This window comes from Culicoides brevitarsis, chromosome 1 (genome assembly GCF_036172545.1).
Source record: "Culicoides brevitarsis isolate CSIRO-B50_1 chromosome 1, AGI_CSIRO_Cbre_v1, whole genome shotgun sequence".
In the NCBI taxonomy this organism is placed as follows: domain Eukaryota; kingdom Metazoa; phylum Arthropoda; class Insecta; order Diptera; family Ceratopogonidae; genus Culicoides; species Culicoides brevitarsis.
The window spans coordinates 12,824,699-12,843,191 of record NC_087085.1 but is presented as its reverse complement, the minus strand read 5'-3'; the positions used below and the strand labels follow the sequence as shown (position 1 = coordinate 12,843,191).

The 18,493-nt window shown below is 24.8% G+C and overlaps 1 protein-coding gene across 1 annotated transcript in view; it reads left to right on the top strand.

Moving 5' to 3' along the window:
* The window catches only part of LOC134832395 (protein king tubby), a 35,146-nt gene extending 20,696 nt beyond the window's left edge, over positions 1-14,450 (top strand). Inside the window, exons 2-4 of the mRNA XM_063846405.1 lie at positions 10,565-11,353; positions 11,438-11,575; positions 13,858-14,450. Of these exons, the coding sequence (XP_063702475.1) occupies positions 10,565-11,353; positions 11,438-11,575; positions 13,858-14,127 (1,197 nt within the window). The 3' untranslated portion in view covers positions 14,128-14,450. The remainder of the gene's footprint in view (positions 1-10,564; positions 11,354-11,437; positions 11,576-13,857) is intronic.
* Positions 14,451-18,493: the final 4,043 nt, after the last annotated feature.

Here is an 18,493-nt window from a genome sequence, read left to right as displayed (position 1 = left end):
TTGGTGTTTCATATTAGTTTTTAATCTGATTTGATGTGACTTACATGCGAGTAACAGCCAGGTGTTGCGTGATAATTTTCGACTCCCGAATGTCTGTTGAAGTGAGCGATAAATTAAATGGAATTACTTCGTTTTGGTGTTTTTTAATGCGTTTTGACTTGAATTTTGGTTTAAAATTAAAATTTTTAGAAATAATTTAAAAATTAACTTTCAGAGCTTTCTTTTTCGAAATTTTCAAAAAAAAACTCAAAGTTTTCATCAAAAGAAAGAAGTTTCGAAATTTTCGAAAATTTAAAAAAAATGAAACAATTTTCGAAAATTAGATATTTTTTTTCAATATGAAATCTTTTCGGACTTTCAAAAGTTTATATTTTTTTCAATAATAAATTTTCTAAAATTACATTCAAAATTTTAAAAATTAAATTTTTCAAAATCAAAAACAAATTTTCAAAACAAAAATTTAAATTTTTTAAAATAAAAATAAAATTTTTTAAAATAAAAATAAAATTTTCGAAAATAAAATTAAAATTTTCGAAAATAAATTTTTTTTAAGATAAATTGATATTATCGGATAATTTCAAAAATATTAATTTTCGGAGAATTTTTCAAGAAGAGCTTTCAAATATATTTTCAAATTTAGAGCTTTTAAAAGCATTTAAATGAAAATAATTTCTAATTTTTTTTTTAAATATTAAGATTCGAAAATTTGAAAAATTAATAAAATGATTTTCGAAAATTAGAAGTTTTTAATTTTTCATAAATTAAAAAAAGAAATTTTGCTAAAATTCTTAAAATTTCATAGAAAATCAAAAAAATCATTCAAAAAAAGTATCGCGAATTTTCAAAAAAAAAAAAACAATTTCGAAATGCATTAAAGAAATTATTTTTTTAAATGATATTTTTCTTCTCTTTTGATCCAATTCTTATTTAATTATCTAAACAACTTTTTTCTCATCTTCTAAATATCGCGGTAGCCGCAAGCTATTATTGTATTATTTAATATTTTGCGTATCTCCGTAGATTAGAACAAAAAAAAAGTTACCCTGGCAAAATTTCTAATCTACGACCCGTAAAAACTGGTTTTTGCTTGTTATGATTATATAACACACTTTTTTTTTGCACGGCAAAGATAAATATAAATATAATAGAGTTTGTTGAAAAAAAAGGAGGATAATAATAATAATTAAAAGTTGTAAATGGTTCCACATCCATCTGCTATGCGGTCGTTAGAATAATTAACTCAAAGTTTCTCGCACCGCATACATCACAGACAAAAATGCTTAATTCTCGACGCACGATGGTTAAACTTTGTCTTTTAAGGTGTTTTGGTTATTTTAACACTTGATGCTTCTTCACACCACGACCATAGTTGGTGGTTTCAATTCATTAAATGAGATGTTGATAAATCACAGCTGCGAAGTCGTCGCTCGCCTAACGTGAAATTATACGAAAAATTATGTGAAACCGGTGCTTTGTTTTGTTTTTTGTGTGTGTTTTTTTTGACAAAAACATGAACAGAACCTGAACTTTGGGGAATTTTTAACCTTGAACCGTGTGTCTCACTTGAACGTAGTTAACACAAAAATTATTGCATGCGATGGTGAGATAAGAAAGAAGCTGGACTGAAAAAAAATTTCATGAGAAGATACCTGTGGGAGTCTTTGTCATTTATGTTAATTTGTACATTAAATTTACGATTTTAGTGAATTTTTGCTCCGTTTCGTGTTTAGAGGATTTGAAATTTAATTTCAGTGTAAGACAAATTTATCTAATGTAATTCCCGAGCTTAAAACTTATTAGATTTCACTAAAAGTTCAATTTAAATGTTGTAACAATTTTCCGTAGCTAAAACAAACAAACAACGATGGCATATGTCATAAATCACAGATTTGTTTGAACGTGTAACTGGAAGCAATAACATATGGTTTATCGGTTTGAATTTTCTGGTTTACTTTATCGTTCGAGTCAGGAGAATGTATTTTATCTTATTTTGAGTTATTGCATTCGCATATTTAGCAGACGGGAGAATTTCATAAAGGAATTTAAATAAAAATATTTTTTTTTGCTAAAATTTATTAAAAAATAAAAAATATTAATAAAAAAAATAAATATAAATAATTATAAAAAATATCAAAAATAAAATAAAACATTCGAAAAATATTTATATTTTTAAAAATAAAAAAAAATCATTATAATACGAAAAATGAACAAAAAAAATATTTATTTTATTTAAATTTAATTAATTAATTTAATTTAAATAATTAAATTTAAAAAAATATTTAATTAATATTTTTGTTATTTAAATAATTTATTTTATTTTTATAAAAAATTTAAAAAAATATATTTTTTCAAAAAAATAAATATTCGGAAAAATTCTCAAAAAAAATTTTTTTTTTATTTTTAAATTTAATTTTTTTAAAAAAAATTTAAAAAATATTTAAAATATTTAATTTTTTTCATAAATAAAAAATTTAATTAAATTTATTAAATAAATATTATGAAAAATTTTAAATTCTCATGATGAGAAAAAAAATCATGCCACTCGTTGAACCTTTGACCCTTAATTGGAATGCGGAGGAGTCAATAATAAATCATTAAATCACGTTCATTGCATGAGCAAATAATAATCTCCCGTACCAGACAATTCTCGCGATACAAATTACTCACAATAATTACTCCGAACAAAAGTTGCAAATTAAATTATCGGTTATAAATCTTACTGCGAGAATTAATTTTAGCTAATTTTGTTTTACAGCAACTGATTATTTTGTAGTTAAGTCGCTTCATTCAGGAAATTATAATAAATTTGTTTTATTAGCATACTTCACTTATTTAACGTAAGCTTGTAAAATATAATTGTATGTATGAGAAAATGATGAATAACGTTATAAAAAGTTAAGTTAATTATTCGCACAAAAAAATCAAAATATTTGCTTACATCACGATCTTTTTTTTTCTTGTAATTTAATCGAGTCAAGAGTGTGCTTTTCTTGATGTTTTACTAAAATTGTTTCATATTTTTGTGTAAAATATTCTTCTGAGACAAAAAAATGAAGATGTTACAAAAGTGACAGAAAGTTGAAGAAAAATAAACAACCCTCGAACGTAATTTATGCATGAAAAGGGTGTCACGAAAATTATTTTTACTTACAATTCGGGTGTCTTTATCTTTAAAGTTTTGAGTTTTTGTCTTAAAAGTAAAGTCTCTTGAGTAAAGTTAAAGAGAATTGTACCTAATGCTACTTGTAGCTGGAGTGTGACTGACGATTTCGTGTCTAAGGTGCGTTAAAAAGGGTGAGAGAACAATGTTTACTTTGTATAATGCGTTTGAGGGTTTTCAAAGTTTGAAATTGGTTTTGAGAGACGCAATTTTATCTTTGTTGTGAATTTTTTGTTTTTTTATATTGAGATAGGTTGAAAAATATTTTAAATTTTTTTTATTTATTTATTTTATTTTTTTAACTTTATGAAAAAATAAATAAAAAATATGAGAAAAAAATTTTAAAATAAATAAATTTTTTTAAAAAATTATAAATTTTTAAATATTCTTGATTTTTTAATAAAAAATTAATTAATTTAAAAATTAATTTTAAATGATAAAAAAATAAAAGAATTAAAAAAAATAAAATTTAAAAAATATTCTTTAAACAAATATAAGTATCTATAAAAATATTAAGTCATTGATTTAAAAAAATAATAATAAAAAAAAAATTGAAAAAATTAATAAAATTAATAAAAAATTAAAAAAATATAAAAAAAATAAAATAAAACTATTAAAAAAAATATTTAAAAAATTAAGAAACATTTTTAAAATTTATCTCGGCCTCAAATTACTTCCTTTTTGCAATTTTAACACATATTAATGTTATTATCATTTAATTTTTTAATTAAAAATTCTATAAATATTCTCTTTATATCATTTAAAATGTTTTATTTATTTACAATTTTATACGCATGCCATCTTTAGCACTCCATTTATTGACGATATATGTGATTTTTCATTCATTAAAACTCCTTCACCTGTTTTAATAAATAACAAAAATATTAATATCGCATGTCAATGATTACATTACAAATAATAAATTTTTCGGGGCAAATATGAAACAATTGAATTTTTGATTAAATTTTTTGACACACACACGTTTTTGTTTCAATAATAAAAAAAAATCGAGAATAAAACAATAATATTAAAAAAAAACGTAGCAGGTCGTCGTCGTCGTACATCACGAAATATAAATCAAAACATTGGATTCACCTTTAGTTAAGCCTTTATTTCGTGTTGTTGTAATGAATATTTTAAACGCACGTGTGAAGTTATAACTCTTTTTTTTTCGTGAATACATAAAACCACCTTTTATCTTCGTTTCTCTAGTTTAGTGCTTCGCAAGCAAAAATCGCAGCGAAAAAAAAGTTTGAAACCAACCCACCTCATAAAAATTTATTGGCTCGTTTTTTATGCGAAATTTGAATGAATGAACGATTTGTATTGTAAAAAGAAATTTTATTTTATGCGCGAAGATCAAAAGCACTAAAATCACTAATTTTATCTATTTTTTTTTCGTTCGGTAAGATGAGATGCGATAAAAAGGTGACCCCTTGAAACGTGAACGAAAATCATGAGTCTTTTAATTTTTTTTATGAATAAAAAGGGTGAAATGCGTCCCTTGAGTGCTATTTAGCTTTTTTTGTGTACGTAACTCTTTAGTGATAAAAAAAAATGTTAAAGATTCTTGTTTCAATACGGTAATTAAGTTTCATGAGCATCATTGTTTGTAAGCATAGTCGTCTCATTATCAAAGGTGCTAATTTGTTTGGTATGCGCGTAAATTATTTTTAATTACACTACACTTTAGTTTAAAGAGGCACTTGTTTCAATAGCTTAATTAAAGTCAAGTATGAGAATCATTTACGTGTTTTATGCTGCTTTTTTTTACCATTTTCTTACTAAATGGAGACGCCTTTCATTTTTCCTTTTCTGAAAAAAAAAATTAATTAATTTAATTTGAATTATTATTTAAAATTTAAATAAAATTTAAAATTAAATTGAATTTTAAAATTTTGAAAATTTATTTTAATAATAAATTTCTTCAGAAAATAATATTTTAAAAAAGTGTTTTTAATTAATTTCAATTCATTAATTTTATTTGATTTAATTATTGAAAAAAAAATTATTTATTTAAAAATATATAGTTAAACAAGTATAATATTAAATAAAAATTAAAAAAATGATAATAAATAAAAATAATTTTAAAAATTATATTTGTTTTAAAAAAAAATAAAAATTAAGAATTAAATTTATTTTTTTTAAATTAAAAATTTTAATATTTAAAAAAAATTATTTTAATAAATATATTTTTTTTTGAAAAAAAAAAATCAATCGAATTTATTTTAATAAAATTTTATTAATTAATAATTAAATTTTTTTAATATTTTTAAAAATTATATTTTACATAAAATGGAAAAAAATAAAATTATATTAAATTATTTTTTGGAAAAATAAATAAATTTATCTTAATAAAATTTGATTCGTTGCAAAAGTAATTTGAGTTCTATTTTATTTAAAAATTTTATATATTTTTTTAATATTAAATTAATATTAAAAAATTATTTTTTTTTTTCGAAAAAACTAAATTTTAATCAAATTTAATTTATTTATATTTTATTAATTAACTTAATTTTAAATTAATTAATTTAATTAATTTATTAATTTTAAATTAAATTTAATTAAATATATTTTTTATTTAAATTTAAAAAATAATTTTTTAAAAATGAAAATCAAAATAAAAAAAATTTAATTCATGGATTTTTTTTTATTTTTGCTTCTTAAATTTCAATAGAAAAATATAATTTTTAATAAATAATATTTCTAACGGCTAAAACATTTTATGTATACTTCCCGGAAAGTGTTGTCCCACAAAACTTTTACTATTATATCTTTATAAATGGATTAAAACTATTCAGAAACTACTACCCCGAGCTTTATAGCATGTCATTTGTACAGTTTTATGCTTTCTAGCTGCCTTCAAATGAATAAAACAAATGATGTTATGGTTATTATTTTACATTTTGTGTAAATTTTGCGCCAAGCAAACACTGCGGAGAGATGTTAATAACCCAATTGTGTCATCATAAGGGTTTCACTTGAATTTATGATCGCCAAACTAATGTTTTATTCATTATTTTCCATGTTTATTGCATGATTTTTGCTCGTTTCTGCATGAATGATCAACTGTTGAACTCTTGCAAGGACATCCGATCTCGACATTTTTTGTTTTATTTGTTTACTAACAACACTTTTTTTCTTCTCGCACTGAAGTTTATTTATAAATAACGATCGGAGGTGTGGCTGCGACGAAGCCGACTGTAAAGCAAAATAAAACTTGTTTCCCATAATCTGTAATGTAATTTAATACCTGTTGCGCAATAAAAAATCTTCTTCTTTAATATCGATCTTCGACAACAACAAAAAAAAATATGAAAAATCACGCGCTTGTTCTTTTTACTCGCGTTAAGTAAAAATAATAATTCGCAGTCGAAGAACAAGAGAAAACATAATATTAAGTATGCATTAAGCTCCTATCTCATTTTTCAAATCGAATATTTATTTTTTTTTTCTTACTTCTAAATATTTCGTCGAGCAATATTGTCGTCGGCTCAAATATTTACATGAAATTTTTATTATTTATTATGTCGAATTGCCGACAACTTACTGACGCGACTACATAAAAAGAAGACTAATGCGTAATTTTGAAGCTAAATCAAATTTTTTCGGCTGATGACGATGATGATAAATTTAAATCTCGCCGCAAAGATGATGTCAAAAATTTCAAAAACTCAATTTTTCATGTTTAGACATTTAAAACTAATGTTGATAAGAACATTTGACGCCACTTTTAACGATCGGTTTTGGTTAAAAAGTGGCGTCATATCGTTTAAAATACGTAAAATATTATTTTTTGAATAAATTTTCTGTTTCCGATCCAATAATTTTTTTCAATTATTTTTATTTCAGTGTCCAGTTCGGTGAATTTAATGAAAAAATTATCCTAAAATATCAAAAAAAATTCTGCAAAACTGCAAAAAAATTTTTTTTGCAATTTTTCAGATAAATTTATTATTATATTTTGTGCTTGTCTGCAGGAAAACCGTAACAACAGGTGTTTTTATTGAATCATTCAATTTTGATGTCAAAACTTTAATACATTTGTTGTGGAAAGTGACAAACGATGCATGTTGACTTGACTGCCTCAACCGAACATATTACATTTTTTTCAGCAAAAAACAACGAGATACACGTTTCTTACCTCAAATTATTTATTGATGCAGAAAAAAAGTTTTATATCAAGAAATATTATGCGGTAAAGACATCCTCTCGTGATGAAAAGTGCTTGCTTGCTGTGAAAAAAATCGCATTGCGTTGGTTGTGACCAGAAATTTCTTCGGGGGATTGAAAAAAATATCGAATTATCGTTGATTCAAATTTCAGTTGAAACACACAGCATCAAAAAAACATGCTTTAGATCAAATATTTGTCGAGCAACGTCAAAAAGTCACACTCACACGTAATTTTTGGTGTCGCAAAATGAATGTAATTCAAATAAAATGAAAAAAAAGTACACATAATAAATACCTTCGTTTAAAAAGTTTTATGACTGACAAGAGTGAAAAATGTGTAATATAAATTGTGACGAGATCAGAGTAGTTGTCGTAACATAAATTCCATCCCGAAAAAATAATAAGAGTAATAATGACGGTGATGAAAGTGTAATTGAATCAGCGTCGCTTTATTTAAATCCGTTGTACGTAAATAAAAATACATACGAGGATTTTGTGGAAAAGTTTCGCATTGTTCGTTGTCGGAAGTTTATTTGAAGCGAAATTTTTTGTTATATGAATTATATGAAACAAATGGCAAAAACATGTGACACGGTGATAAGACTCGTGTGAAGAACGGATAAAATGTTCATTTTAAAAAAAAATTTTTTTTGAAGGAATTATTTTTTTTACTAAAAAATTTAATTTTTTTTATTAAAAAAATTATTTTTATAATATAAATTAATTTTTATTTAATTTTTTAATAAAACAAATATTTAAAAATTAAATAAAAATTAAAAAAATAATGAAAAAAAAAAAATTTTTTAAAACAAACTAAATATTTAAATAATTTTTAAAATATATATTTAAAAAAAAAAAATAATAAAATTTAATTAAAAATTTAAAAAAATAAAAAATATTAAAATAAAAAATATTAAAAAAAAATAAAAATTATTAAAAAATTAAAAAAAAAAATAATTTTAATTAATTAAAAATTTTAAAAATAAAATATTAAAAAAATTTAATTAAAAAATTAAAAAAAAATATTTGATTTAATTAAATAATTAATTTATAAATTAAATATCAAAATATTTAAGAAAAAAATAATAAATATTTTTTCTTTTAACAAAAAATTAAATTTCTGTAAAATCAAAAACTTTTGTCACGAACTTGTTGCTTCAAAAATAATTTTCCTGAACGCTTTAAAACTTTCTCTTAACGTAAAAAAAAAGTTTTTTTTCTCTGTGTGACATTATTTTCCTATTAAATCAGGTGACAAGTGTGAATATACTGCGCTTAGACATGTTTCATACATATTTAATATATTGACATAATCTACAGAAAAGCAAAGAATGTAACTTGAACGCGCCACATTCCAGGCGTTTATGCTTTGCCACATCCGTATCACACAACTGCAATGATAGTGAATAGCGACACGTAGAAAGAGAGAGAAAATTCTTTTCACATCCGATTATCAGGTAAATGTTTTGGTTAGTTATATCGTGCGGCGAGACAATTCTCGGTTTCATCTATTTTGCGGCGACATTATCATCGAGCTATATTTAGAGGACGAAGCAAAGTAAAAAAAAAAGTTTTTTAGTTGAAATTGATGTTACCCGTTAACTTCGTTCTACTTACCGACTTTTTTTTCCTTAAATCAAAATAAAAAATGACTCATAAATTGAACAAATTTATTTTTTTTTAAATTAATTTTTTGAACTTTTGATATTTTTTTAAAATTATTTAAAAAATTTAAAAAATTTGATAAAAATTTTGATTTTTCTTGAAATTTAATTTTTCTTAAAGAATTTGATATTCTTGAGAAATCAAATAAGGTGAAATTTGAAACTTTTTCTAATATTGCTCATGCCTTACCGATTCAATGATAGTCCATAAAGTAATAAAAAGTCGTTCAAATAATCTTCAGGTTGCAAGAAACAAGCACAGAGTTCACAACAAAACTCGTGTAGAGCAAGAAATGAGATTTAAACTATAAGAGGCGACAATAAAGGTGACAATGGAGTTAAATGATAACAAATGGTAATTGGATTAAAATGCATGTGGTGTGAATCGTTCCTTCGTCAAACGACAAACTTTTATTTAAACTAGTCGATAGTTTATTTCATAGGTTTAATGGACCGAGTGACTTGCCTGAAAGTGTACGAGAAGTCTGAAATGCAATATTTTAATTGGATTTTGAATTTATTAGAGAGACCGACGATAGGTCATTGACAATAATTGTGCTTTTCAATCAAAATTGAATTTTATGCGAAGAAGCCTTTTCAGCGAACGAACGAACGTGATTTTAACGCGAAATGTACCAATCAATCATTTTTATGCGAAATCATTGTTCATTTAATTGTGAAATTGAATTCGAACCTCAAAAATTGGTCGATTTTTATACTTTTTTAATGCAAAATCATTCATCGGTCAAATTTAAAAAAAAAAAATAAAAGGTTCATGGCACATTATTTTGCTATTTACCTTGCCCCAATGCACATTTTCCCCATATAACTTTGTCAAATTTAAACCAATGCAGTGCAAATTTCAAAAATGATGGAAATCTTCGTCTTCGGATAAAAAAAAAATTAATGAATTTTTTTGATTTAAAGATTTAAAAAAATTTAAAAATTGTTGAAAATTTTTTACTGATATTTTTTAAAATTTTTTTATGAAAAAAAAATTTGTTAATAAATTTATTTAAGTTTTTTTTTGCTGCAATTTTTTAAATATTTTATAAAAATATAAAATAATTGAATAATTTTTTTTTTAATTTTTTAAATTTATTATAAAATTAAACATTTATTTAATTTAATTTAAATATTTTATGAAAAATTTTTTAAAATAATTTTTGTGGAATTCTTTTTTGCTACAATTCAATTTAATATAAAAAATAAAAAATACAATAGAGGAAAATTATCCGATGTTACGGTTCAAAAACGAAAATGCAAATAACGAAACGAATCGCAATGCAGTTTTACGTAAATAAATGATAACGTTTAATGGAGTGAGAGTAAAATAGTGTGGCGAGACGAGAGATGTGAGGCAGCAGCAACAAGTTGCACACACTGCATGCTAATAATTTAGTCTGTGTTTACCTTTGAAGGTTGTTTGAAAATGTTGCGGTTGAACGAATAATTTCTCTCATTCGCACTGCTTTCCATGCAAAAATTGTAACGAATATGACGACGAATCAAAAAAAATTTTCATAACAAAAAATAATAATTTTTCTTTTTTTTTCTCACAATAGCGACAATTAGTAGAGCAACAAATAAAACAAAAACGTGCCATGCCCGGAATGATCCAAGCAAGTGACCTACAGATAACACGTCCCGTATCTGCGATGCGAAACGGCAGCGGAGGTCGAGAAATGCACGCCTACGACGGCCCACTACAATTCATGATGTCACCCGGCAATCCTGATCAAATACTCATTCAATCGACGCCCGTTTCGTCGCCGCACACCGAAATGATCAGCATCGAAAAGTTGCATGCGTCCCAAGACAGCGAAGATGACGAAAGTACGCCAGTGGAAGTTTTGCCGACAACTCATATCGGAAGCATGGATGATTTGGCGGGATCCAAACAAATCGCGGCACCCGTGACGCCAGCACAAGTTAATGGAAGTAGCAACGGGAGCAGTAACGGACAAGGTTTACGTTCGCCTGACATCGAGGGCGACATGACGGGCCAAGTTGAGCAATTTGTGATGCAACCAGCGCAACAAGGCGTCTTGTACAAATGTCGCATCGCGCGCGATCGCAAAGGCATGGATCGGGGCTTTTATCCAATCTATTATCTGCATTTAGAACGGGATTACGGGAAAAAAGTTTTTCTACTCGCAGGTCGGAAACGGAAGAAAAGTAAAACCTCGAATTATGTCATCAGTTGCGATCCAACAGATTTATCGCGAGACGCTGATGGTTTCATCGGAAAGTTGCGATCAAATGTGTTCGGAACGTCTTTCACGGTATTCGACAATGGCGGCAAAGACATCAACGCACCCAATCCAAGACTAGATTTAGCTGTAATAGTTTATGTAAGTGCCCCGCTATTGATTGAGTTGCTATCAATATTTGAATAATTCATCACTCGCATCGATTTTTCCTCCATTTTTCCATAGGATACGAATATTTTAGGATTTAAGGGTCCCCGTAACATGACTGTTTTACTGCCTGGCATGACCGAAGATGACGAACGTGTCAAAATCAGTTCGATAGACCATCACCAACAAGGCCTTTATGACAGCTGGAAATCGAAAGTAAGTAAAAAATTTATTTTTTCGGACAATTTACCTTACGAATCATGCAACTAATGGAATTTCGAGGCATGTAGAAAATCAGCAGGTGTGGTAATAATCAATAAATCGCTGTTTATCAAATATTCAACTTGGATAGTTATCATAAATTATTTAAAAAAAATATCGACGAATCGATAAATGTTATTGAAAGACATTTTTTTTTTCGTTCAAAGTAGGTTAATAGAACGTACCTTTTTAATTTTATTCATCACTTTTGTGAAATAAAGGGCATTCCTCGTCCGTACGATAAGAAAAACAATCAAAGATAGAAAGTAGAACAAGTTTAATGAGGTTCATTTCTTATTTCTTGTTCCTTTTAGCTTACGTAGCAGGGAAATATTTCATGTTATTTTAAAATAAATTAAGTGTCTGAAGTGATTGACATTTTATTATTATCACTGTTTCGTATTTTTTTCTTCAAGAAAATTTTCTTAATAGTTTTCTTTTAAAATAAGCGAAAAACTTGCCTGTTGCCTATGATTTTTTTTTTCTAAAAATTAAGAAAAAAAATATTTTTTTTTATATAAAAAAAAATTAAAAAAATTGTACAAACACTCAAGACAGGTGTGGATGCTCGTCGTTTTTTTTTTTTCAATTTTTCATGCTGCATTTTTTTATTATTTTTTATGATAGTTAAACACACATAATAATAATGTCTCACACACACGCTTAACGTTAATTTATTGCATTTTTCACTTTAAAACAAAAAATAAATGTGCTGTCTTGCAATGGCAACATAATAACAGAAAAAATATGTTCCTCTTGTGGCGCTGTGCATTGGTTCGTCTCGAGAGAGAAAAATAAGTGTGTGCTACGCAGGAAGTGGAAAAATTATTATTACTTTTATAATACAAGCCGCAATGTGTGGCAAACAGCAAAACCGTTATTTTGGGTTTCAAGAGTGCTTATTACAGTTTTTTTTTTTGATAAATTTTTAGCAACGGAGCTCTGTAATTTAATTCTTATTTGTGGGATATGAGGAGCAATTTTTTGTTGGAAAATTATTTTTTTATTAGATTTTTTTTGTTTTTGTGGGAAGTAACCTAATTTTGTAGATTGGAGATAAAAGTTATTAGAAAAATATTTTTTTTTTTTGAATTAAAAATTTTAAGAATATTTAAGAAATTTTTTTCATACATATTTCACTCAAAAAAAATAAAATAAATAAATATAAAAATATATTAAATGAAAAAATGTTAAAAAGACAGTTAATTCCAAATAATTTAATTTACCTGTATAATTTAATTTTAATTTCACAAAATGACTGGATATTTTTTTATTAATGCTTGAATTGTTTATTTTTAACTAAAAAAAATTGACAATTAGTTTTTTTTATTTTATATAATTTTAAATTATTAATTCAATTAACTTAATAAAAAATTATCTTAAAAATAATAAAAATTTTATTAAATGGTCAAAAATATATTAATACATACATTTTATTTAGAAAAGTATTTCAAAATTTATTCATTAATTTATCCGTAAGATTTTTCCTGAAGTTTGAAATAAATTTTTCTTAGGTATTTTTCCAACAATTAGGTAAATAAAATTAAATATGAAAAAAAATATAAAAAAAATCAAATTTAAAAAATATTATTAAAAAAATAATAATTTTAAATTATTTTTTAATTAAATAAAAAAATAAATTTAAAAAATTAATTTTAAATTTAAAAAAAATAATTTAATTAAATAAATATTAAATTAAATTTCAATTAATTTTTTTAAATTATTAAAAAATATTCAAAAAGTATTAAAAAAATTATTTTAAAGTCATTTTCAAGGCGAAAAATCATTTTACGTTAAAAGCTTTTATGCCGAGCTACTTACTCATAATTCCTCATAATCATAAATTTTCTTCATGAATAACTCCAATGACCTTGTACTCATTTCGTTTGATTACTCAACAGAAAATGTAGAGATAAAACGAACGTTTTCTAATTAAAACTGCATGTCGATAAGCGTCACCCACTTTAAAACTTTACATGCAAACTTATGAGAACCCTCATATCGACGCTGATAATCCGAATCCAAGTGCAAAATACATCGCAATAAAGTACCTGCATTTCATGAACAAAAGATGAGACTGATAAGCGCAACGCACTTCAAAGGGATTGACTGCACTCTATTATTATCGAAAAATGAATGCAACTCTGAATTTTATTAGAAATTCACAAATTAAACGAAGACTAATTAATTGACAACTCACGTAAATATTTTCTCTTCTTCTCTCTTCCAAAAAACAGAACATGGACAACGTCGTGGAGCTGCACAACAAAACGCCCGTCTGGAATGACGAAACGCAATCGTACGTGCTCAATTTTCACGGACGTGTCACGCAGGCATCCGTAAAGAATTTTCAACTCGTACACGACTCCGATCCCGACTACATCGTCATGCAGTTTGGACGCACCTCCGAGGATGTCTTTACCATGGACTATAGGTATCCGCTGTGTGCATTGCAAGCATTCGCCATTGCGCTCAGTAGTTTTGATGGTAAATTGGCATGCGAATGATTTTTTATTAACTTTCTCATCCTTCACCTGGAATCCCGCATCAAACCAAAGGCAACAGAGTTTCGTTATTGTGTTATTCTAAACCAAAAAGTAGAGATTTAATCCTAATTTCTCCCTCATAAAACAAAAAAATTTCAACCAAAAAATCTGATAGTCATAAAAAAATTTAATTTTACTGTAGAAACCAGTGTCTAGCATTTATAGTAGTGTGATTGCGACCTTGTAGTCCTCAAAAAAAGAACTTATCAAAACTGACTGAACCAAAAATTAAAAAAAATGATGATTACAACATCGCGTCAATAAGTGTCTTTAGATATTTACAATACGATAAAATTAATAAATAAAATTAAAAATTAAGGTAAGAACTCATTTAAAAATTATTATAAGTGTCATATCTCTATAAATTACTGCTTTTATCTGATAAGCTTGACTTAAATTAACAACATTAAGTCGAAAAAATGCTCAATCTGTGTGTAAATAATTTTTTTTTAAAAAATCAATTTGAGCTCAAATTCCCCATTTTTGTGCTCATTTCACCTTTTTTGACAATATCCTTGCTCTCTTTTAGAGTTAAAACACGAGAAACGAAAAAATAATTAAAAAATGTGCCTCTGTATAAATCACGAAAATGTAATTTTAATAGCTTAATTAAAATCTGAATTTTTGAAGTAGGTCCTTTTTTTACGGAATTTAACTTATTAAATATCTTTAGAAAAACCCTTTTCAACAAATCATTTTTTATTTGTACCTGGAGCAACAAAAACACGATATATTTAATTAAATAAGGCTCATCTGTCTTGTAACGAGGTAAAAACGAGCAAATTAATTATAAAAGTCCATTTAAAATTTTATTTGTATTTTTTGCAGACAAGACTAATTAAAACTTTTATTTATTTATTTATTAAATAAAATAAGAAAATTAAATAAATGCCATTCATTTGTTGCACATTTTGCTTCAAATTAAAGTCTAGAAGATCAAGAACCTTTTTGGCAGTAAAATTTCTCAAACTTTAAGTTTTTGGGAAAGTTTTTCTTACTGGCAGCCAATTTAATTAAAACTTCATGGAGCCACAGGTTTTTGACGAAATTCGTTGAATTTTGTTGAAACGTGATGCAAAATGTGTACAACTCAATTTCATCGCTGGCGGATATTGAATTCATGCGAAAAATATCGTTCAATGGAAATGGACTCGACGTACAACTTTTAATTGATTTTCATTACATTTTGTTTGTTTTTATTTTTCTTCTCTTTTGCAAAAACAAAACAAACCGCATGAGAATCTTTCTAGGTCAATTTTTATCCTTTTTTTTCCTGTTAACAATTTTTTTCTATTAAATTCTTGATGAAATTTAACTCAAAAAGTATTTATTAGAAGTTAAACCTTTTTAGATATTTATCCAGATACAATTTGAAACATTTTGTAATAATAATATTTTATTTAAAACTAAAAGAGAATTTTATTGTATTTTATGGTCGGTTCAACTCACATAACAACACTTCATCATGAATCCAACGAAACATGTACGAACGCCTATGAATAATATAACGTTACATATTAAAATGGTGCTGCTATACAAAAGTTTGAGAGGGAAAATTTTATCAGCCTTAAATGTGATGAAAATGAAAATAATGAATAACGAAGAGCAAATAAAATATACAAAGATGATAATAATGAGCATTATGGGTGTGCTTTGAGTATTTTCGAGCATAAAACGATACGGTTACTTAAAAAATACTCAACAACAGCTAGAAAAGAGACTTTAACGACAATGGCTTTTTTAAGACAATGAACAATAAGAAGAGCTATTTATTTTTATGAATAAACGGATTTCATTGTTGCTTAAAGAGGAAACAAAATCAAAAAATGTAGGAAACAATGCTTTTCATGTTACCTGTAAATGATTTATGAATATTTTTTCGAGGGTTTCAAGAATTTTATTTTCCTGAATTTGACAAGAACGTTTACATATCTCATCAAAAATATCATGAGAAGTATTCAAGATACTTAAGAAGTCAAAATGTTTCATGTCAATTTTATGAAATTCAACAAATACTTTTGCTATGTACTGAAGGACACTTTAATAACATCATGAACAACATATCTCTTTATTCATTGAATCATATTCAACGACAACAGCTGGTCTGTTGGGATATGCAAGAGTTTCATTTTAAATTGTCGCGTGGATTGAAAAGGAGTGAAGCTGTGGTTTTATTAATTTTTATTTTAATTATTTTTTTAAATTTAATTTTTGTTAATTTAAATAAAATTTATTAAATAATTTTTAAAACTATACAAATAATAATTTAAAAATTAATTAAAAAATTAAATTAAATTAAATTAATTAAAAATTTAAAATTTATTGTTATTAATATTTATTGAAACTTTTTTTTATCCTCTTTATTAATTGAAAATATAAATTTGGTAAAAAAGATGTTTGAAATTTATCAAAACTTTAAAATAAATAATATTCTTTAGTTTTGAAATTTATTTTTTAACTATTTTATTTAAAAATTTCAAGAAAATTTTTACCCATTATTTTTTTAAATTATCTATCTATTATATTATTTTTAAAAAAAATAAATTAATTAAAATAAAATAATTTTAAAAAAAAATTATTAAATTATTTTTAAATTATTTAATTAAAAAAAAATTTGATTATTAAAAAATTAATTAAAAGCTTTAAAATTAAATTAAAAAATTATTATAATTAATTTAATTTCATTAATTGTTTTAAAAAATAAATTAAATTTAAAATTAATTAATTAAATAATTAAATTAATGATAATGAAAGCTAATAATTTAATTTTAAATTTTTGAAAGATTAAAAAAAATTATTCTTAAAAAATAAACTAAATCCAAAAAATATTGAAAATTCACTCCTTATCGATCCATCAGGCACACAAATCTTCTTATCCATAGAAAATTCCAACTAAATGAATGAATAAATAAATTGAAATATTTCAGTTCATGTCACATACAAACTATTAATCAATCATTGTACTTGCCTACAAACTCTTACTATATCTACTCTGGCACGTAATTTCATGTCTCCTTTTCACCATTTACCACAAAACAAGGTAATTCTATCTATCTTTCTCATCATCCCTTTTTAGTTGATCACTATTTACACTTTTCATTTTTTTTTCTCCTTACTAAACCGCAACAGTTTACATATTTACTCGTCTATATCATACAGTGTTATATACATGTTAGTTAACAAAAAAAAAAGCTTTTGCTGTTCATTGATGAAAAACTAATAAAAAACGAGTTTATATAGTTTTTAAGCAGAATCCGCTGAAATCTAATGAGGAATTGATTCTACGAAATAAAAAAAAACTTCACTATTTACAAAAAGTAATAAAAAAACATACAGAGAAAATATGATAGTCATTTATATTTATATAACATATATTATAATAGAGAAGAAAGCATTAGCAGCGGATGATAGATAGGTAGCAAATAATTGTATTTATGCTAAAATAAATAATTAAATAAGAAATTAAGATTAATTTATTATTATTAAGGAATTCTGTACTAGAATAATGTGTGTGTAGATTATATATTAAAATTATATTTGTTTACAAAAAAATGAAAGAAGCACACATTTGACCCTTTGTAGATAAAAAAAAATATAAAAAACGGAAAAAAATAAATTTTATTGATGAAAGCGCGTAATAAAAAAAAAAGTTTTTAATTCAAATTAAAAAAAAATCTTAAGAAGGCTCATTAATTTAATACAAAAAAAATAATTAATTTGGCTTTTCTGTTTCAACAATGCTTTTGTTTCTTGTTATTATTCTTCTGTGTGCTCAAAAATAAAACTTTGTTGATAATTTTTTATAATAAGAAGAAAAAACTATGAAAATTACTCATTATTCCAAAGTTTTCATAAAATCAACAACTTTTTCCTTATAGTTTTCTTTCATAATTTGTTGTTAATGAGTATAAAAAAAAGTATAAGGAGTAACAATATTTTTATTATTTTATAGATAACGAGGAAAAGTTCTTGCATAACAACATTAATTATATCCGATAAAATTAAAATTCATCCTTGAGGACGTAATAAATTATGTTGTTGGATTTTTTTTTATTTTTTTCCCAGAAGTTGAATTTTCATGTAAAAACGAGTGAAAAATTATGTTAATATTACCTTGATTTTTTTTACCGTCGCACGAGCTACAAAAAAAAATTACGAAACGCACATTTTTTTCCTTCATCGTCGTTTAATTGTTCTCATAATTAGTAGAAAAGGTTTTTGGTCAAGGATAAAGGTAAGTAAAATTTTCCATGCACGGGCGTCTCCATAGCGATAAAATTATGTTAAACTGCCATGAACCTTTTCCGAGTCAAATTTTATCGTTTTT